At 39.8% G+C, this 22,336-nt stretch overlaps 1 protein-coding gene across 5 annotated transcripts in view; it reads right to left on the bottom strand.

Moving 5' to 3' along the window:
- Window positions 1-22,336, bottom strand: part of LOC148846338 (Haloacid dehalogenase-like hydrolase (HAD) superfamily protein) — a 101,914-nt gene that overhangs the window by 43,740 nt on the left and 35,838 nt on the right. For all 5 annotated transcript variants that reach the window (XR_016102131.1, XR_016102130.1, XM_088954255.1 and 2 more), the window contains one exon: window positions 6,780-6,860. Coding sequence is in view for 3 of the 5 variants with exons in the window: in XM_088954255.1 (XP_088810381.1) it covers window positions 6,780-6,860 (81 nt within the window). In the remaining 2 variants the exon portion in view is untranslated. The remainder of the gene's footprint in view (window positions 1-6,779; window positions 6,861-22,336) is intronic.

Here is a 22,336-nt window from a genome sequence, read left to right as displayed (position 1 = left end):
ACACAATCAAATCATTCACCTCTTCATAGGTCTCTTTCACAAAGCTTCTTTATTCAGGGATAGATCAAATATGAATGGAAATGCTTCCTTCGATGATCTTCCAAAGCACTATTATCTTCAAAAAAACTAATATTTGCTATCCCCTGCTGAAAGGAATGGTAGGATCCATCGTATGGACGCCAGAACTGTTGCAGAATGGGTGAGCGAATTTCAAAAATTTCCTACCTCCCTTCCAACTAGGAATCATATTCCCTGATTTTAGAATTAAAATTCAAGGATCCCACTTGAACCAGAACCGAACCAGATCTGAACCAAAAGACAAAGGAGGAATTATACCTGATCCAGAGAAGTAATATCTCCCAAAGTTGGTGTTCACGCCCAAAGAAGACACCAAGATCCACTCCTACTGAAGTTGACACAGCAACTGTGGAATGGAACCAGCAGAGTGCGTCCTACGCACTGAATCCTTCACAAGAATCCTCTGGAAACAATGAGCACCGAACTGAATCAGCCTTTCAGAAAAAGTTGATATCAAGAACTCTTTCTTGATCTTTCCCTCTTAGAGAAATCGAACTGGTGGTGGTTGGCGGCGGCTGATGGAGGAGGAAAACTAGAGAAGAGAGTGCAGAACTACTTTTCTCCTCTAGGGTTTCTAAGATCTAATCTTCAGAGTGCAGGTGTGTTCTCTGCGAAATCCCCTTGGGTTCGAATTCTTGTAATTCGAATTAGGGTTTTCCTCCTTTTCTCTTAATGATTTAGAAATCCTCCTAATCATATCAAGAGTTTGAAGGAATAGGAAATCCATCACATGGACGCCCAAGATTGCGGAATGAAGGGGGCGAATTTCAAAAATTTTTCTTTCCCTTCAACTGGGAATCGAATTCCCTATTTAGAAAATCATATTTTCAAGGATCATTCTTGAACCATAAACTGAACCAGATCTGAACCAAAAGGAGGAGAGAGAGATAATACCTGATACAGAGAAACAATATCTCTCAATGGAGGTGTTCACGCCCAAGGTAGAAACCAAAATCTGCTCCCACTGAAGATGGCGCAGTGCAAGGTGGAGCAGAATCAACAGTGTCCTTCCTAAGAACATGATTCTTCCCAAGAATCACCTGGACGGCTAGTGAATACAACTCCTACCAATCTTTTCTACAAAAGATTAGAATCAAGATCCAATCTTGACTTCTCCCAAGCAATGGAGATCGAACTGCTATAGGCGGCGGCTGCAGGAAGGAGGCAGCTAGAGAGAACTTGTAGGGTGCAGAATTCTCTCCTCTGTGATCTCAGCTCTGAAGACTAGACTTGTGTCTGTTGGGTGTTGTGTCTAAAGGCTACCGCCCCCTCTTCCTTTTATAGACTTAAAGGGATCAGCTCCTAATCCCATTAGGAGTTGCTAACCCAAATCATATATGGATTAGAAGTCCCTTTAAGATAAGGGATAATCCTTATCTTATCTGTAGATTAGATCAGCCAGTTCCTAATCTAATTAGGAAGTTTCCAAATCTAAATCTTATTTATATCTTGGACTCTCTGAGTGGATAGGGTGTGGGCCCAATCCTATCAGCTGATCTTATCTCAGAATTCGCCCCTTAAAGACTAATCAAGTTACCCTAAGTGGTCCCTGGGCCAAGCAACCTTGTAACACCTAGGGACTGTGGGCAGATGCAAGATTAGCCCATCAAGTATTATCCTCAATGGCCTTACACTTAACCTCTCAGCCCATAATGATCATACACTGCTCGACAAGAGAGGACCTCTCCCTCGACTGCAAGGAACAGTGTTGCACTCTCTCAAATATGGATCCCGGGAATTAAAACCTTTTTGCAAACATTTCGAAACCATAATATATATATATATATATATATATATATATATATATATATACTTTTATCTCATATAAAATATATTTTGCAAAACAAATTTCAACGATTGAAATCGGCTACCGGTAGTCTTGGTTTCCATTAGTGAGAGTGCATCCTTGATCATTACCTTTGTCCGACAAAGGGGCTGATCCTGTCACTATGATCACCCACTCAGATGAATTCTCAGACTGTCCCAACATACCCAGGTTTTTTACCCCCGCTAAGGATCTCACTGATTGGTACATCAAAGACAGCCCAATCCGACACCTAGTGCAGTATTATAATCGAGTCTAGGGGTCGGGTGTAACTTTCCAGTTTTGCCCATCAATCTCCAAGGTCCAGGGCAATACTGGAATTCTGGTCCAGTTCAAAGATTCAATTAATCCCACACTGTGTGTGCCTAGGGTCTCACCCTGGTAACTGAGACAAGCCACCCCAACCGACTTGGTGGCACCACAGTGTCAGCCTTGTCAGGATAGGTCTCCCCAGACCAACCCACTGGCTGTGAACATTCTAAACTAACACGAGTCTCATTAAGTGTCCAGTTTAAGGGTACTACACAGAAACATACCAAGGGAACATGAATGAAATATGCACTTTTATTTATTTACAATAAATTCATAAAGTACATCATTTTGATTGAAGCTAAGGGCATACAAAACTGTCTAACAGAGTTGCCCTTATCCAAATCAGTATTTGGATTAGGACTCTTCTTAATTTTATCTGCAGATTAAATTAGCTTTAGGGCTCATCTTAATCTCAGACCCACCCCCTTAATTGACTAATCAAATCAGCCCAGATTGAAATAGCCTGTAGACCCATTAAGTAATTTGTGCTCAAAAGTCTTTCAAACTACTGCCCAGTTGGGCTTCTTTGTATGGCGTGGAACCGAAGCATTGATCTACACACTAGCCACATGGGTTCGGCCCAGCCTCTGTTACAAGGCCTAGTCGAATTCACTGGGAAGCCCAATGAACCCCCTTGAACCCATCACATGGACCCTATGGGCCCAACACTTACACTAAGTGGTCCCTGGGCCAAGCTATCTTATAAAAACCCAGGGACTGTGGGAAGATGCAAGATTAGCCCACCAAGTATTATCCCAAATAGCCTTACACTTAACCTCTCAGCCCATAATGATCAAGCACTGCCCGACAAGAGATGACCTCTCCCTCGGCTGCAAGGAACAGTACTGCACTCTCTACTCATATGGATCCCAAGAATTAAAACCATTTGCAAACATTTTGAAACCATACATATCTACATATCATATATATAAATTTTGCAAAACAAAATTTCAACGATTAAAATCAACTGCCGGCAGTTTGGTTTCCATCAGAGAGAGTGCATCCCCGATCATTACCTTTGTCCGACAAAAGGGCTGATCCCGTCACTATGATCACCCACTCAGATGAATTCTCAGACTGGCCCAATATACCCAGGTTTTGACCCCCACTAAGGATCTCACTGATTGGCATATCAAAGACAGCCCGATCCGACACCTAGTGCAGTACCATAATCGGGTCTAGGGTTAGGTGTAACTTTCCAGTTTTGCCCATCAATCTCCAAGGTCCAGGGCAATACCGGAAATCTGGTCCGGTTCAAGGGTTCAAGTAATCATACACTACATGTGCCTTGGGTCTCACCCTGGCGGCTGAGACAAGCCACCCCAACAGTTGGCAGCACACTAGTGTCAGCCTTGGCAGGATAAATCTCCCCAGACTTATCCAACGGCTGTGAACATTTAAAACTAGCACAAGTCTCATTAAGTGTCCAGTTTTAGGGTCTTACACAGAAGCACACCACACAACACGAATCAAACATGTACTTTATTTATTTACATTAAATATCAAAAGTACATCAAAATCGATTGAAGCTAAGGGCATACAAAAATTGTCCAACACCTGCCTCATAGTTGATACCTTCACTAAATGTTTTATAGGTTTTGTCAATTCCTTTCCATAATGAATAGCCAAAAGAATTGTTTCCCCACCTTGGATCCCCAATCCCTATTCTTGGATCCATACTTAGCTTCAATCACCCTTCTCCACAGACTGTTATGTTCCTCCCAATAAACCCGGAGCCATATTGGCTTCCTGTAGGCTCCTTACTACAACATACCAATTCCTTTCCATAATGAATAGCCAAAAGAATTGTTTCCCCACCTTGGATCCCCAATCCCTATTCCTGGATCCATACTTAGCTTCGATCACCCTTCTCCACAGACTGTTATGTTCCTCCCAATACCCCCGGAGCCATATTGGCTTCCTGTAGGCTCCTTACTACAACATACCAATCCTTCCTTGGAGTGCAAACTTTTTTTTGACAAGTGAAATGCAATTTTTTCTCCACTTAACTAAGTGGAATTTAAACTCCTCCCTCCACTCCTTCCACAAGAAATTCTGCATCTTCTTTTCAATTGTTTTTGTTATATAAGCTGGGATTGGAAAAAGGGATAGCATGTTTATCTGCAAGCAGGTTAGCAGATTTATTATCAAGATTACATTTCATCCTTTTGATAGGTACATAGTTTTCCACCCTGCCAGTTTTCTATCCACTTGATCAATAATTTGGCTATGAATATTGACTAGGTATAATTTATTTACCTGTCTACTTTCACTTTACATGATCAGGAAAAAAATAAAAAAGAAAAAACAAACTGATCCATTTTAGCCTGTGGCTAGATCCTCCAACTCTTGACATTGGACGATGCTTGTAAGTCATGCTTCATCATTATAAAATTGGTTATGTTTTGGATCAAAGAAAAGGATTCAGTCTAGTGTTTATGGGAATAACTCACCAATTAATAGAAACAACATAACATGCGAAATTTCATTCATTAGTTTCAAAAAAAGGAAAAAGAAAATTTTATAGGTAAATATGTGTAGGGCAGAATAATGCTCACCACACTTACAAAAACAGAATTGAATGCAAATGTGTAAAAAAAAAAAAAAAGGAAAAGAAAAGAGAAACTATGACTTGAAAGCTTACCAATCCTATGGCTATGTAAGTTGAGAAATAATAATAGTGAATCCTAATCCTCCAACATCAAAACCAAAAAACAAAAATGACGGATGGTTCCCAAAAAGTATAAAAAATTCCATGAAGAAAACATTTGATTCCTCAAGGTTTCCATCAAGAATGACCAACTGCTCATTATTCTGTGCTGGTTAATGGAGTGGTTAGAGATTCTTTCCAACTACTAGAGGACTGAGACAAGGGGATCCCCTCTCTCCCTTCCTCTTTACCTTGATAGCTGATGTTTTCAGTAGACTTATCTCGAGAGCGGGCAGGCTGAATTTGATTAAAGGATGGAGGGTTGGAAGAGAGGGTGTTATTGTTACACACCTACAGTTTTCAAATGACACTATCCACTTTTGTGAGATTGGAGACCTTATCATAGTATCACCTTGGACAACCTGTAAAGAAGACCTTATCATAGTATCACCCCCAATTGGTGTGTTCTCTGCAAAGGAAATAAAGAAAGTTGTTCCATTTACTACTATCCTATCCTTTAGTTGTAGCTCTCTAGGAAAAGCTTTTTAGTCTTTTTGGATGCAGGTGAATAATGCCGATGCAGATTAGCAATCTATTTGAATCTTCAACTTTCAGGTGTCTTAAGAAAAGAGGTAGAATCCTGTGGGGGTGTGCTAGGGCTGCATTGGTTTGGACTGTCTGGGAGGAAAGAAATTCCAGAGTCTTGATGAGAAGGAAAGGAATGAGGTCATTGTTTGGGAATGTTTAATTAATAGAGCCATCATTTGGGTGAAGACTTTGGAACTATATTCTCCATTCTCTTTTGATGATATATGGAGAAATTGGGAAGCAGTTGCCAAAAATTCTAGTGTGAGAACTAAACTGTCAGTAGAATGGAAACCTCCTCAAGAGAGTATTGTTAAACTCAACTTTGATGGTAACAGCTTAGGCAATCCGGGACCATCCAGTGTTGGAGGTATGTTTAGAAATGCAGAGGGGCTAATTATCACTTTATATTCTCCTATAGGAGTAGGGGATACAGTTAATCCAGAAACAAGCAATGTTTCAAGGAGCTGAATTTTCCGAAGATCTGAATTCTGAACAGCTTTTAATCGAAGGTGATTCCATGCTAGTGATCCAGTGGTTAAAAGAACCAGAAACAGCAGCCTGGTCCTATAAGGGGGCTTTACAAACATTCAAATGGCTAACTACAAGCATGTCAGTCTAGTTTCAATGAGAAAAAAGATCTGCAAATGGGATAGCAAACTCACTAGCTAAACAAGGGGTCCATAGGAATCAGATGTTTTGGGCTATTCCATGCTAGTGATCCAGTGGTTAAAAGAACCAGAAACAGCAGCCTGGTCCTATAATGGGGCTTTACAAACATTCAAATGGCTAACTACAAGCATGTCAGTCTAGTTCCAATGAGAAAAAAGATCTGCAAATGGGATAGCAAACTCACTAGCTAAACAAGGGATCCATAGGAATCAGATGTTTTGGGCTAAATTGTAATTCTTTGTTTTAATCTGAGGCTGCATCTCGTGCGCCATTTTGGGAACTTTCTCTGTGTATCTAGTATGCTCCTAATCTTTTAATAAAATCATTCATTACTCATAAAAAAAAAAAAATTGATCATTTGATTCCTCCATCACTTTGTTTCAGGACTGTAATTAATTAGGCAAAGAATCAATACAAGTGAGATATATGGCTGATGTGGATGCACAAATCAATAAATGGCCAATCCAGAGGTTACCCCATCTGAAGGATGGTTGAGAGAAGCTAAAGGGTTCTCAATGTAGAAGAAGGGCATTTCCCCACTTGGCCCAATTAGGAAATTAGAAAGAAAGGAGAGAGAGAGAGAGAGAGAGAGAGAGAGTTAAAACTATAAAAGGTTTACATAATCCAAACAGTAAACTGGAGATTGCAATAACATACCTGGATATCTTATCACCATTTTCACTGTAAGTTGTTAATATAACCACAGGTATACCTTCATTCAGTGCGTCATCAATAAAACTGCATATGAAATATGGTTAAGTATCGATATAAATGTTGGATGCTAAGAAAAAAGAAAACTAAATGAACATCAATAACTATAAAAGATATTGAAAGGGAATGGTGCTGTATTGCAAATTTTACTGCATCAAGGTCAGCCTCATCCATGGTTCACAATTTCAATACCAATGAACATTTCACAACATAGAGATGGATAACTTCTGGAGATTTTTCACTAAAAACAAAAAGAAAGTTTTCTAGAAACAAGAAATTAGTTAATAAACCTTTAGGGAATCATTAGAAGAAATATAATTGCACATTTAAGACTAAAAAATCTATAGAAAATAATTCTATAAAGCAAACAGGAGAAAATTAAGAGACTTTAATGGGTATCTTTTTCTTTGTCTCCCTTTTAGTCTTTTAGTCATCTACTCTATTAGATATGTCAATTGCTTGCCATTTTGACTTTTTTTTGTGTCATTATATGTTTTGATTAGTTTGATAATACTCTTTTGTAGTTATATGCATTTTTCGTTTTCTTTTGAATTATAGTGACTTATTAAGTGAATCATATAAAAATAGTAAGCCAATTATCCAATCACCAATTCCCCGTTGGTTGTTTTAGGAAAATATTTTTAATAAAATTATGATGATTTTAATGAAATACCGGAATTAATAATATTCTAAAATTTTACACCTTCAATATAGTCTATCAATGAAAGAAAAAATATCACCAACATATTGGAAAATATTGGAGATATTTGTAAAAAATGTCCTAGAAAGATTTCCATCACAACCTAGCTAAATGGGGATATTCCCGGGAAATTTCGCAAAACATTGTCGATATTGCAAACCATGGCATCGTCTTCCCTTTGGATACCTCCTAATGCATATGTCAAGCTCAAATTCAATGCAAGTAGTATGGGGAATCCAAGAAGGTCAAATGGGCTGATGGTTCTGTCATGGCTATATTTCTGAAACATATAGGACATGGGGACTCAACAAGGGCAGAATTTTGGGCTGTTCTAGAATGACTAAGGTCGGAGAAGGAATTAAGGATTAAAGGGATCATTGTGGAAGGAGACTCAAAGGTTGTAATGGAATGACTAAGAAATCAAGCACAAGCAACTTGGAAATACAGATACACCTTAAGGGGAATCAGATCATTAGTAGAAGAATTGGATTTTACCTTTCCGCAGGTTCCTAGAAGTGCTAATAGTATGGAAAATGGTTTAGCAAGGCAAGGGAGTAAATTGAACAGAAATGTTTCAGGGTGAGGTTCCAGGGGGGATCCGATGTAAATATTTCAGTAGACAGAAAATGCCAATCTTCAAGGTTCCTATTGTAAACTTGCATATAATGTTTATATTCTAATAAAATTTGACTGTTGCTGATCAAAAGAAAACAAATCTTTAGTCCCCCCCCCCTCCCCCTTATGTTTAGTTTGTTGTAAGCATGCAACATTAATCCTTCCATACCAAATAATATACTATTAAATTGTCCTATGAACTTTAAGAATCAAAACTACATAATAGAGTAAATTTGAGCAAAATTTAAACTCATAAAAAGTGCAAGTGGTTCTAATTAGTCAACCAGAATATCTATTACTCAAACAAACGCTAAGATTTAACTTCAAGCCTAAAAAAGTTTCAATCTGACTCAAAGTGATAATAATGTCCATTAGGTGGACAATAATATTATTACTCCATATGTCCACATTTTTGCCAACTTAATTTATAATACCATCTTGTGTACTCCACATAGTGTTGACGGTTTTCCCCAGAGAATGTGTCAAGTTGAAAAACATTTTGTGCTAGTAACCATGGACAAGGTTCAAAATTTCGATACATATGGACCATTAAGACATGGACTCATAGGATGGCTGAGGCCCAAGAAGCAAATATTAGACACTAATCAAGCCCATAACCTATTAAGTGATTCACTCTTTAATTAATATGAACTGGGCCTAGTGGTCCCAATTCACTTCAAGTGAGTGAGAGGACCCAATAATAGTTCGATCTAATTGGCATGTGGATCCCATACCATACAAGAATGTCTTCTCTCATATCCTTTGAGAAGTTAGAGACATAATGGAGATGGTTCAACCAATGTTGCAAAACTTCTAGTTTGACTAGAAACATGACTAGTCTTGACTAGTCAAACTAAGACTAAATTAGTGATCTAATAGAAGTCTTCAAATAACCATTAAAGAATGGGTGTGAAGATGAAATCATTGGACATAGTTGATCCTAGTGGTGGAATTCTGAGTTGTCCTCCGACCTTGGATTCGCAGATGGTTGCTCAACAGAAAATCAAGAATTTTAGGGAAGGGATAGAAGTAGGTTTGGAGACAACAGGTACAAATTCTGTAGAAAAATTGAAGAATGAAGGAGGATTAGATATCAAAAAAAATTGCTGACAAAAATATTGAACTTGGAAAAAAACTTGGTTTATTCTTTAGGAGAGGAGAGGCATTTGATAGAAGACCCATAGGAGAGTTCAAGAGGAAAAGGAGGGAGAAAAGCTTGAATAAAGTCTTCGTGGGGGAAGGAGAAGAGGCCTGGAACGAAGCAGAAGAGGAGTGTTGATGTGCTTGAGAGAGGAGATCGGATTCTTGGGACGAAGCAGCTGTATTCTCAAGGGATCATGTGATTCAATATCAAGGGTTGCACCATCTTCAACTGGATTGAATTGCTAGAGAAAGGAGATCGGATTCTTGGGCGTGAACACCTTAAAAATTAATGCATAAAAATTCTTGCATTTCATTCTTTCCCGAACTGACCAAAAGTATTCCTACCGTTGCTCATCTCCATAAAATCTTGCCCCTGTTTTTGGCAGTGAGAAGAAAGATTGCATGAATAAATCAATAAACTACTCAAGTCTACTGGAAGACTCCACCTACATCCAAAAAGTGAGAATAAAAATTTGCAAATGCTAGAAACTAGTTGGGAGAGACACCAATTATGCCTTCTTGTCTAAAAATGCTCACATGTATTAATTTTCACTGTTTCACATAAAACTTCTCCCAACAAAAAGCTCCAATCTTTTTTTTTTGTTTGATCAGCAGAAGTTATTTTATTAGATAAAAAGAAAGCAGTAGCAGTACAATATGATGAAAGGATGCCATCCCAAAGAGCTTATCAAATTACAAAGGAAACCCCAAAAAAGTTAATAGGTTCCCAGCATCGCAAAATACACCATATTACAATTTAGCCCAAAACAAGCCAACTCTATTAGTTCCTTTCTTTGCCAATACATCTGCCATTCCATTTGCAGACCTCTTACCCACCCAAGAGTGGAATTGAATCTCTTTGCCAAGGTGTCAATCTCCCTAAAAGCATGTTTGTATTTCCATGGAGCTGATCTGATATTCTTGGACCAAGATGTGACTAACTGAATCTCCTTCCACTTCCAAATCCCTTACTCCAAGTTGTATAGCCAGCCTTAATCCATGTAAGAGAGCCATCACTTCAGCTTGTACTGAATCTCCAAAGCCAATTGGTCCTGAAAATGATGCCACCACTGCTCCTTCATGGTTTCTAAAAACATTTCTGGATTACCCAATGAACTACCATCAAAGTTAAGCTTCAGCTTGTCAGAAGATGGAGGTTTCCAAGCCATTATTACACTTTCTGTAGGCCTAACTGTTTGTGCCACTTCTGTCCAGGATCTTATTATGTCATTTGTTGAGAATTCTCAAAAGAGATCCAAAGTTTTTACCCAATGTGTTGTTCTTACTGTTACGGCTTCAAACAGTTCCTCCTTTCATTTGCTCTTCTCATTAATAAGGTCCAGATCAGCGCTGCTCTTGTTGTCCTCCACATAACTCTTCTTCTCTTCTTCTATTGACTTAAGAAACTAGAATTGAATAGGCCTACCGCATCCTGTGGAGGATCCCATCTGAACCAAAGAGAGAACAAACGTATTTCCATATACAAGACACAAAAGGGCAGGTAACAAGTAAATGAGGAAGGTGTTAAACAGTTTTGTATGCCCTTAGCTTCAATCAAAATTGATGTACTTTATGAGTTTATTGTAAATGAATAAAAGTACATATTTGATTCATGTTCCCTTGGTATGTTTCTGTGTATTACCCTTAAACTGGACACTTATTGAGACTCGTGTTAGTTTTGAATGTTCACAGCCAGTGGGTCGGTCTGGGGAGACTTATCCTGACAAGGCTGACACTGTGGTGCCACCAAGTCAGTTGGGGTGGCTTGTCTCAGCTACCAGGGTGAGACCCTAGGCACATACAGTGTGGGATTAATTGAATCTTTGAACTGGACCAGATTTCCAGTATTGCCCTGGACCTTGGAGATTGATGGGCAAAACTAGAAAGTTACACCCGACCCCTAGACTCGATTATGATACTGCACTAGGTGTCGGATCGGGCTATCTTTGATGTACCAATCAGTGAGATCCTTAGCGGGGGTCAAAACCTGGGTATGTTGGGACAATCTGAGAATTCATCTGAGTGGGTGATCATAGTGACAGGATCAGCCCCTTTGTCGGACAAAGGTAATGATCGGGGATGCACTCTTACTATTGGAAACCAAGACTACCGGCAGCCGATTTCAACCGTTGAAATTTGTTTTGCAAAATATATTTTATATGAGATATAAAAGTATATATATTATGGTTTCTAAAATGTTTGCAAAAGGTTTTAATTCCCGGGATCCATATAAGTGGAGAGTGCAACACTGTTCCTTGCAGCCAAGGGAGAGGTCCTCTCTTGTCGGGCAGTGTATGATCATTATGGGCTGAGAGGTTAAGTGTAAGACCATTGAGGATAATACCTGATGGGCTAATCTTGCATCTGCCCACAGTCCCTGGGTGTTACAAGGTGGCTTGGCCCAGGGACCACTTAGGGTAAGTGTTGGGCCCATAGAGCCCATTTGATGGGTTTCAGGGGGTGCACTGTCTTTAACAGTGTATTCGACCAGGCCTTGTAACAAAGGCTGGGCTGAACCCATGTGGCTGATGTGTAGATCAATGCTAGGGTCCCACGCCATACAAAGAAGCCCAACTTGGCAGCAGTTAGGAAGGTTAAGTGAGCACATAAGCTTAATGGGCCTAAAGCCCATTTCGAACTGGGCTATTAATTTAGTTAACTAAAGGGGCGAATTCTGAGATGGATTAGCAGTTAGGATAGGGTCTTAATCCTATCCACTCAGAGAGTCCAGATCTGAATGTGATTCAAATCTAGAAACCTCCTAATAAGATTAGGATAAAGCTAATCTAATCTGCAGATAAGATAAGGGTTTATCCTTATCATTAGAAGAGAAGGCTGATCCAAATATGATTTGGATAAGCACCTCCTAATGGGATTAGGAGCTAATCTTTTCAAGTTAACAAAAGGAAGGAGGGGGCGGCAGCCTAGAGAGAGAGACCAAGAAACACATCAGATCCTCTTTAGTGCTGAAATCGAGAAGAGAGAATTCTGCACCCTGCGAATACTCTCTTGCCGCCTCCCTACTCTTGCCGCCCTGTTTGCCAGTTCGATCTCCAACTGTGGGAGAAGTCAAGATTGGATCTTGACATCAATTCTTTGAGAAAGGATTGAAAAGGAAGCTGTGCTCACGTTCCATCCTGCTGTTTCTTGCGAATGATAGAGTTCTTGGGGAAGAACACTGCTGATTCTGCTCCATCCTGCACTGCGCCATTTTCAGTGGGAGCAGTCTTTGGATCCTTCCTTGGGTGTGAACACCTTCGTTGGGAGATATTGCTTCTCCGTATCAGGTATCATTCTCTCCCATTCCTTTTGGTTCAGATCTGGTTCAGTTTAAGGTTCAAGATTTATCCTTGAAAATGTGATTTTCTAAATAGGGAATGTGATTCCCAGTTGAAGGGAGAGAAAAATTTTTGAAATTCGCCCCTCATTCCGCAATCTTTGGGCATCCATGTGATGGATCTCTCAACCCTTCAGAAGGATCTCACCACTTTCATTGCAAAGGATACACACATGAAGAGAAAGGCATTTATTTGGACATCATTTTTGTAGCAGGTCACAGGTGTTGACCTTTCCAAGGAGCACTTCCCAACACAAAGCTTATACTTTAGGAGGGATAGGTTTACACCATATTTCTTTAATCGGGAAAATTTCCCCCAAAGGTTCTGACAATACAAGAAAGTTAAAGAAGGAAGCACAAGAAAAAAGGCCATCAGGTGAAGGGAACCAAATTCTTCTATCTGGGGAGTTAGGGTCCAAGAAAACATTTTCCAACTTTGATAATAAGAGGACAAGGGAATTAAGCTCAAAACCTCTCAGACCTCTCCTAAACCCAAAATCCCAATTTATACCAAGTTCCGATGGTGAACTAAATTTTGAGATGGGTTCAGCCTTGTGATTGGATAAAAAAGAGTAAGGGAAAATGTTGTTTCAGTGGTACTCCCCAACCCAAAGATCTTCCCAAAAAAGGACCCTCTCCCCATTGCCCACGTTGAACCGAGTTAAACTGAGAAAAGTTGGCAACACCTCTATTATTGCTTTTCAGTGGGATCTTGAAGAAGTATGAGTTGCCAAAGTTGCATCCCATCCATTTTCATAGTTGTCAAGGCGATGCCTAGGTGGCGCATAGGTGACAAAGCGCCCTTGGAGGCTCGCCTCGCCTAATCGCCAAGCAGTTTTCAATAGCGTGTTATAAAAAACTTTTATATTCTTAATTTTTTGAGGTTATAACTATAAAATAGACATTTTTAAACTAAAATATTAATTTTGTGTTTATATACTAATTTATTTTTATTATTTTCTTATTTGTTAGGGTTTAATCAACACAAGCATTGCTAAATGCTGTATTGAACCCTCAAAGACTTCAAAACCTGAACCAATAAGTAAGGAAGAATATAAAATGTTGTCCAATCAACACATTTTCTTCTTTTTCTTTACTATTTGTGTATTTATATACTAAATTCTTTTTCTTCCACCTTTTCTTTTCTTCTTTTCCTATAACAGAAATAGGGGTTCAGCCCCTATAGCTTTTGAATTTTCTTTTCTTTCTTCTTTTTCTCTTCACGAATATGCTGGAATATGTTGATTTTATATACTTTAATATGAAGTTAATTCTTTTCTTATGAAAATTATGGATATTTAATTATTTATTAAGGAAATATGATTATGGAACCTAGGGAACTACCCTAGGATACATTTTTTACTTAAAAAAGTCCATCGCCTAGGCGATTCCTAGGCAACTAGGCGACAAGGCACCCCCCTGTCACCTAGCCTCGCCTTGGTACCTTGAAAACTATGTCCATTTTCTGCCATACCATGAATGTTTCCAATGACCTTGTGCCACAATCTATCTCTTTCTAAAGGAAATCTCCAGCGCCATTTTCCTAGTAGATCTGTATTTCTCTTTGTTAGATTCCCAATTCCAAGTCCTCCCAGTTCTTTAGGTTTGCATACTTCTTCCCATTTTATAAGATGAACTCTTCTTTCATCCCCTGGTTCCCACAAAAAATCTCTCATTATTTTTTCCAAATTCTTTGCAATCTTGACCAGTATTCTAAAAGTGGAACAAAAATCTCCAATCTTGCGTGGGACTGGTTCACTCCATACAGCCTCAATTGGAAAAGATGGAGGGGAATTAGGGTAAGAGAATAATACAAAAGAGCACTAGAGAAATGACCTAATTTGCATAGGGTCCAAATTCTTGTCACTGGGTGCATGATCCAAAGGAAAGCTACAGTGGGCTCAATGGAAGCAATACATAGTTGTCAAGGTGACACCTAGATGACATGGCACCCTTGGAGGGCCACCATGTCCAAACACCTACATATTAATATATAAGACAGCACATTATGTTGAGTTTTATGTTATTAGTAGTATTACAATAGATATTAATACACTATATTATTCATTTTGTGGGTTTATGGTATCAGTATTATTCTTCTACTAGTTTCTTTTTATTATTTTCTTATTTGTTTGGGTTCAATCAACACACAAGTCAGCGACATATTTTGAACACTTTAAGACTTTAAAGTGTGAACTGATAAGAAAGAATTTGAAGAATTTATCCAATTGAAACACAAGATCATCCAACTAGACTCCTTACCCTAGGACCAAAACAAGGGCTCAGCCCCTATTTTTTTTATGTTTTCTTATCTTCTTTTTCTTCTCATAAATATGTTGATTTTCTATGTATTGTTATGGGGTTTATACTTTTATTTTTGACAATTGGTTTGGGATTTATACTTATTTCATGAGGATTATAGTAATTATTAGTTTAAAGTCCTAAAAGATTACTGCTTATTACTATGAAACCTAGGGAACTACCATAGGATTTCTAATTTTTATTTAAAAGACTAATTGCCTAGTCAAGTAGTTTCACCTTGGCACCTTGAAAACTATGCAGAAATATTTTCATTTTCTCTTAACCCCCTTCCGAAATTAAAATTCCATACAAGACCATGATCAAATGCAAATAAGCAGTGAGAAACAAAAAACATTTTATTGCTTGACAAAGAAATAGACCATGGAAACAATCCTTTAATGGCTCATTACCCCACTGAGAATCCAATAAGAATTTCAACTTATCACCAAAAAATACTTCATAACATATGTACTCTATAAAAGATTGAGAAATGGGAATTATAGCTCTTCAAAGTGAAGCATGGGTAGCTCTAGCAAGCACACCCACATGCAGGGCCAAGCTTTGACAGGTTGGGCTTGAGTTTATGGGATCCAAGATGGGCATAGGCCTGACCTAAACTTGTGTTGGGCTTGGGTTGAGGCTTCAGGTAGCCTGGCCCAATCAAAGCCTGCCAAACATTGTATGTATGACACACACACATATGAAGATGTGTATATTTGTACTATAATATGTTCATATGAATGTTAGTTACATATTTATACAATTATAGTTTCACATACAGCCTAGAGTATATTTAGATATTTACAATATGTATGACTACACTAAAATCACACCCATGCACAAACATGTATATACATACATATTTAGTTACTTATCTCTTAGTGCTTTGTGATGGGTTATTTGGTTGGAGTAGAACAGCAGAAACTTTTCCCAATCGATCAGAAAGATATAAGGATTGATTGGGAGAGTGGAGAGAAGCTTGATTGAATGGGCCAAAGGGCTAGAAGAGTTTAAAGAATGAACCAGCAGAAGATTACAAAAAAGTGGGAAAGAATTCTTTTTGTTGATGATGTAAATGGATGACTGGTGTAGGATGGGTAGAGATTCTACAAAATTAGGATCTAGTGGTGAATTTTGTGGGGTGAATGATGGTTGTGGCCTGTGGATGATCAAAGTAGAAGAATATGGATGGAAAAGCATGTAGAATATTTGTTGTTGGCATAAACGGAAAAGTTATAGATCCCCTAGAAGAAATTGAAAGAATGGTAGGATCCATCGTATAGACGCCAAAAAGGTTACGGAATTGGTGGGCGAATTTCAAAAATTTCCTACTTTCTTCCAACTAGGAATCGTATTCCCTAATTTTATAATCAAAATTCAAGGATCCTACTTGAACCAAACCAGACCAGATCTGAGCCAAGAAACAAAGGAAGGGTTATACCTGATACGGAGAATGAAAATCTCCCAATGTCGGTGTTCACGACCAAAGAGAGGTCCAAGATCCGCTCCTGCTGAAGATGACACAGCAATGGTGGAGCAGAAACAGCAGTGTGCGTCCTACGCACCGAACTCTTCACAAGAACTCGTTGGAGGCTTAGAGCATCGAAACAAATCAGCCTTTCAGCAAAGACTGATATCAAGAACTGATTTCTTGATCTTCCCTTCAATGGAGTTCGAACTATGCAGCAAGGTGGCGGCAAATGGAGGAGATCCCTAAGGCTGAAGGTGGAGTGAATGCAGTTTTCAGCTTAGGGATGATGAGATCCTATCTCAGTTTGCAGAGAACATATCTGCTAAAACCCTAGGTCGAATTCTTGTAATTCTTGAATAGGGTTTCCTTCTTTCTTAGTGATTAAGAAACCTCTTAATCCTATTAGGAGTTATCCCAATCCATATTTGTATTTGGATAAGGGATAATCTTAATCCTATCTGCAGATTAGATCAACCCATTCTTGATCTCATTAGGAGGTTAATCCTATCTGCAGATTCGCCCCCTTAAGTGGGTGATCATATCAGCCCAGTTCGAAATGGGCTTTTAGGCCCAATAAGTAATTAGTGCTGCCCAGTTGGGCTTCTTTGTATGGCGTGGGACCCAAGCATTGATCTCCACATCAGCCACATGGGTTCGGCCCAGCCTTTGTTACAAGGCCTAGCCGAATTCACTGGAAATCCTAATGAACCCCTTGAGCTCATCACATGGACCCTATGGGCCCAACACTTACACTAAGTGGTCCCTAGGCCAAGCCATCTTATAAAAACCCAGGGACTATGGGTAGATGCAAGATTAGCCCATCGGGTATTACCCTAAATGGCCTTACACTTAACCTCTCAACCCATAATGATCAAGCACTGCCCGACAAGAGAGGACCTCTCCCTCGACTACAAGGAACAGTGTTGCACTCTCTTCTCACGTGGATCCCGGGAATTAAAATCATTTGCAAACAATTTGAAACCATATATAAGTATATATCATACATATAAATATTGCAAAACAAAATTCCAACGATTGAAATCAATTGCCGGCAGTTTGGTTTCCATCAGAGAGAGTGCATCTCGATCATTACCTTTGTCCGACAAAGGGGCTGATCTCGTCACTATGATCACCCACTCAGATGAATTCTCAAACTATCCCAACATACCCAGGTTTTGACCCTCGCTAAGGATCTCACTGATTGGCATATCAAAGACAGCCCAATCCGACACCTAGTGCAATACCATAATCGAGTCTAAGGGTCAGGTTTAACTTTCCAGTTTTGCCCATCAATCTCCAAGGTCTAGGGCAATACTGAAAATCTGGTCCGGTTCAAGGGTTCAAGTAATCCTACACTGCATGTGCCTTGGGTCTCACCCTGGCGGCTGAGACAAGCCACCCCAACATTTGGCAGCAAACCAGTGTCAGCCTTGGCAAGATAAATCTCCCCAAACTTATCCAACGGCTGTGAACATTTAAAACTAACACAAGCCTCATTAAGTGTCCAGTTTTAGGGTCTTACACAGAAGCATACCTCATAACATGAATCAAACATGTACTTTATTTATTTACATTAAATATCAAAAGTACATCAAAACTGATTGGAGCTAAGGGTATACAAAACTGTCTAACAGCTCCCACTTGCACTTAGGTCCAATCTGGTACAAGCCGGAGTCCCATACTTTCCATGTGTTTCTCAAACACCTTCTGTGTGAGTGGCTTAGTTAATGGGTCTGCCACATTATCCACTGATGCTACCTTCTGAATCAGGACGTCCCCTCTACCAACTATCTCCCGCAGTACATGGTACTTCCTCTCGATGTGCTTAGACTTCGAGTGGACCCGAGGCCCTTTAGCCTGGGCGATTGCCCCATTGTTGTCACACAACACGCATGAGTTAAAGCCCCGGAGTCAACACACCAGGACACAGAAGTGACTAACAAATTAGTCTCAATGACACAAGTTTCGAAAGTACCTTTCTTAGACTCCAGGTAGGCAGGATAGTTCATTTTCCAGTGGCCGGCCTGCTTGCAGAAGTGACATGCATCGGATGCCTTGTCTTTCTTTGGTTTCTTAGACTTAGTGGCCTTTTTCTGGGGTTTCCTCTTTGCCCTCCTCTTCTTGCCAGATTTGCCAGCTTCAACAAGCATGGCTATCGGCTCATCCTTTCTAATCAGTTCCTTGGCCCGTTGCAACATGTTGCTGAGCTCTTGAACGCTGACATTCAGCTTGTTCATATTGTAATTCATTATGAACGGATTGAAGGTCGGAGGCAAGGAGTTAAGAATGACATCTATCTGTGTGACCAGATCTAGCCCGGACCCAAGGGCCTCCAACTCGTTAATGTAACCCATCATCCAGAGACAATGGTCATGAACTCGCTGCCCCTTGGTCATCTGCGCGGTCATGAACTATTTCAGGACCTTTTGTCGAGTAGAACGACTCTTCTCTTCATACAGTCTTCAGACTATCCAATATGTCCTTGGCTAGTTCAATATGATCGAACTGCCTCTATATCGGATTATCCAAAGAGGCTATGATATAGCAGCAGGCTAAGGAGTTTTTCTCCTCCCATTCTTGGTATTCCCTCCTACGGGCTTCTGAAGCCATGTCTCCCGGACCGTCCGGTGCAGGATTCTTAGACACCTTATCTAGTTTTTCTGAAGTCAGGACCAGCATGAGGTTTTTGTACCAATCGGCATAGTTTGGGCCCTTAAGCTTGTAATCGTCAAGCAACTTAGCAAATTGTCCGTTTGCCATTTTCTGATAAAACAGCAAAACGTTAGTCCACAACCTTAGTTTGATTCAAGTTACCTATATAGATAAGGCTTTTAATCTATGCTCCATTTCCATTTGTTCATCTCTGAGATTTCCCTCCTATCTCAGTGATGGAGACGGCAAAATGTCTCTGGAAATGTGGGAAATCACATAGGGGGCGTGGAGCCAATTGTTTCAGCTACATAACCACACCACCTTTCTGTGATAGATCACATTCACTCATCACATGAGTTTCCCTTTGGTCTCTGTCAAACAAGGTTCAGAGCCGTTTTCAAGTAAACATTTTTGTCCAATGAGTGCTCACTCATCATATCCAGGTTATGCCAAGGTACCGTGAGAGATTTCCCATTTTCTGGTGAAGCCCCACCCACATCGGTCTATGACGCCCCTATCATCATATGAAATACTCTGACAGACCCAACAGCAAATGGATAGCCCAATTTTATGGTGTGTTTCCTCATTACTGAAGGACTCATCATCGTGCTAATGATAGAAGGCCTTTAGAGAGTCCATCATATGGATCTCCATATCACATGCACTCATATTAGCCAGAGGGAACAAAATTACGCCCTAGTTAATCTAGGTCAAACTAGAGTGGCTCCTACTGACTTTCATAAAGTCAGATTTATGGTGGCCCATAACGACTAGGGTTTCTGCACGCGACCCTTTTTCAGAGTTGTGGGGCCCACCATGAAAGGAAGGGGTCATCCAATGACCTTAAGGGACACCATGGCAATGATGTGCATTCAGCCATGGTGTGCGCAAGAGCCACTACCAAATCATCGTGGGCCAAGTGCTTAAGGCCCATGGTCGCAGCACATCAAACATCCACATATCGCATGATATGGAAGAATTGATCCAATCAATTACTCACTGTAAAGCCCATTAAACAGGCCATAAGAAAACAAAAAAAAAAACACAACATGGGCTTCTGCAGTTTTAACCTCTTAAAACTGGACATTACAAGTTGGGCAGAATTGGTTCTTCCAATTAAAAATTGATTTCAAACTTGAGAGTGGGAAATAACAGGACTGAATACAGCCCCTTTCGAACCCTAAATTCGGTCCAAACAGTTTTGGTCCAATCTAGTCCAAATGGGTCCACAAACAACTTTTAATTCAAGAAACAATTCACTGAAAGATCTAAAATTAAAATTCTGAATTTTGACAATCAAAAACAGATCTGACTGTTCGTACAACCTGCAAAACAGAGGTTAGTAATTAGGGTTGCAGTTTCCCAAACTACAAAAACGCAGATAGCGAACTCTTCATCTGCGAATCTCCAGCACTGCCGCCTTCTCAATCAAGAAAATAAAAAAACAGAAATCCTATTTCTATTAAATAATTACATTCTTGATTGAATCCTATAAATTCAGTCTAGAAAAATAAAAAAAAAATAAATATTTTACAGACCAAAATGAATAGGAACTGCAAATAACAGGTGCGCAGACCTTCTGCGCCAAAACTGATCTTCGAACCCCATGTACGAACAATCCATTAAATCAGAAATAAAATAAGAACTATTCTAAATTAAATTTCAGATTTAACAAAAATTAATTTCAGATCAATCACCCATACAAGAAACAATTTCTTGAAACAAAACTGCAATCTGTGCAATACCCGGATAGAACAACTTCTACTGAATTGCGCAGGTTCAGATCTGACCTCTTGGTTCAATATTCGAACCTATGGCTCTGATACCACTGAAAGAATGGTAGGATCCATCGTATGGACACCAAAAAGGTTAAGGAATTGGTGGGCGAATTTCAAAAATTTCCTACCTTTCTTCCAACTAGGAATCGTATTCCCTAATTTTATAATCAAAATTCAAGGATCCTACTAGAACCAAACCAGACCAGATCTGAACCAAAAAACAAAGGAAGGGTTATACCTGATACAGAGAATGAAAATCTCCCAATGTCAGTGTTCATGCCCAAAGAGAGGTCCAGGATCCGCTCCTGCGGAAGATGACACAGCAATGGTGGAGCAGAACCAGTAGTGTGCATCCTACACACCGAACTTATCACAAGAACTCGTTGGAGGCTTAGAGCACCGAAACAGATCAGCCTTTCAACAAAGACTGATATCAATTACTGATTTCTTGATCTTCCCTTCAATGGAGTTTGAACTATGCAACAAGCTGGCGGCGGCTGGAGGAGATCCCTAAGGCTGAAGGTGGTGTGAATGCAGTTTTCAGCTTAGGGATGATGAGATCCTATCTCAGTTTGTAGAGAATGTATCTGCTAAAACCCTAGGTCGAATTCTTGTAATTCTTGAATAGGGTTTCTTCCTTTCTTAGTGATTAAGAAACCTCCAAATCCTATTAGGAGTTATCCCAATCCAAATCTGTATTTGGATAGGGGATAATCTTAATCCTATCTGCATATTAGATCAACCCATTCCTGATCTCATTTGGAGGTTAATCCTATCTGCAGATTCGCCTCCTTAAGTGGGTGATCATATCAGCCCAGTTCGAAATGGGCTTTCAGGCCCAATAAGTAATTAGTGCTCAATAAGTTCCAAACTACTGCCCAGTTGGGCTTCTTTGTATGGCATGGGACCCAAGCATTGATCTCCACATAAACCACATGGATTCGGCCCAGCCATTGTTACAAGGCCTAGCCGAATTCACTAGAAAGCCCAGTGAACCCCTTGAGCCTATCACATGGACCCTAAAAGCCCAACACTTACAATAAGTGGTCCCTGTGCCAAAGCATCTTATAAAAACCCAGGGACTGTGGGCAGATGCAAGATTAGCCCATCAGGTATTACCGTAAATGGCCTTACACTTAACCTCTCAGCCCATAATGATCAAGCACTGCCCGACAAGAGAGGATATCTCCCTCGACTGCAAGGAACAGTGTTGCACTCTCTTCTCACATGGATCCCAGGAATTAAAACCATTTGCAAACAATTTGAAACCATATATAAGTATATATCATACATATAAATTTTGCAAAACAAAATTCCAATGATTGAAATCAACTGCCGGCAGTTTGGTTTCCATCAAAGAGAGTGCGTCCCGATCATTACCTTTGTCCGACAAAGGGGCTGATCCCGTCACTATGATCACCCACTAAGATGAATTCTCAGATTGTCCCAACATACCCAGGTTTTGACCCTCGCTAAGGATCTCACTGATTGGCATATCAAAGACAG

Source organism: Nelumbo lutea, chromosome 7 (genome assembly GCF_056320005.1).
Source record: "Nelumbo lutea isolate HS-2025 chromosome 7, American lotus-T2T, whole genome shotgun sequence".
Classification (NCBI taxonomy): Eukaryota; Viridiplantae; Streptophyta; class Magnoliopsida; order Proteales; family Nelumbonaceae; genus Nelumbo; species Nelumbo lutea.
This window is presented reverse-complemented; position numbering and strand designations above follow the sequence as displayed.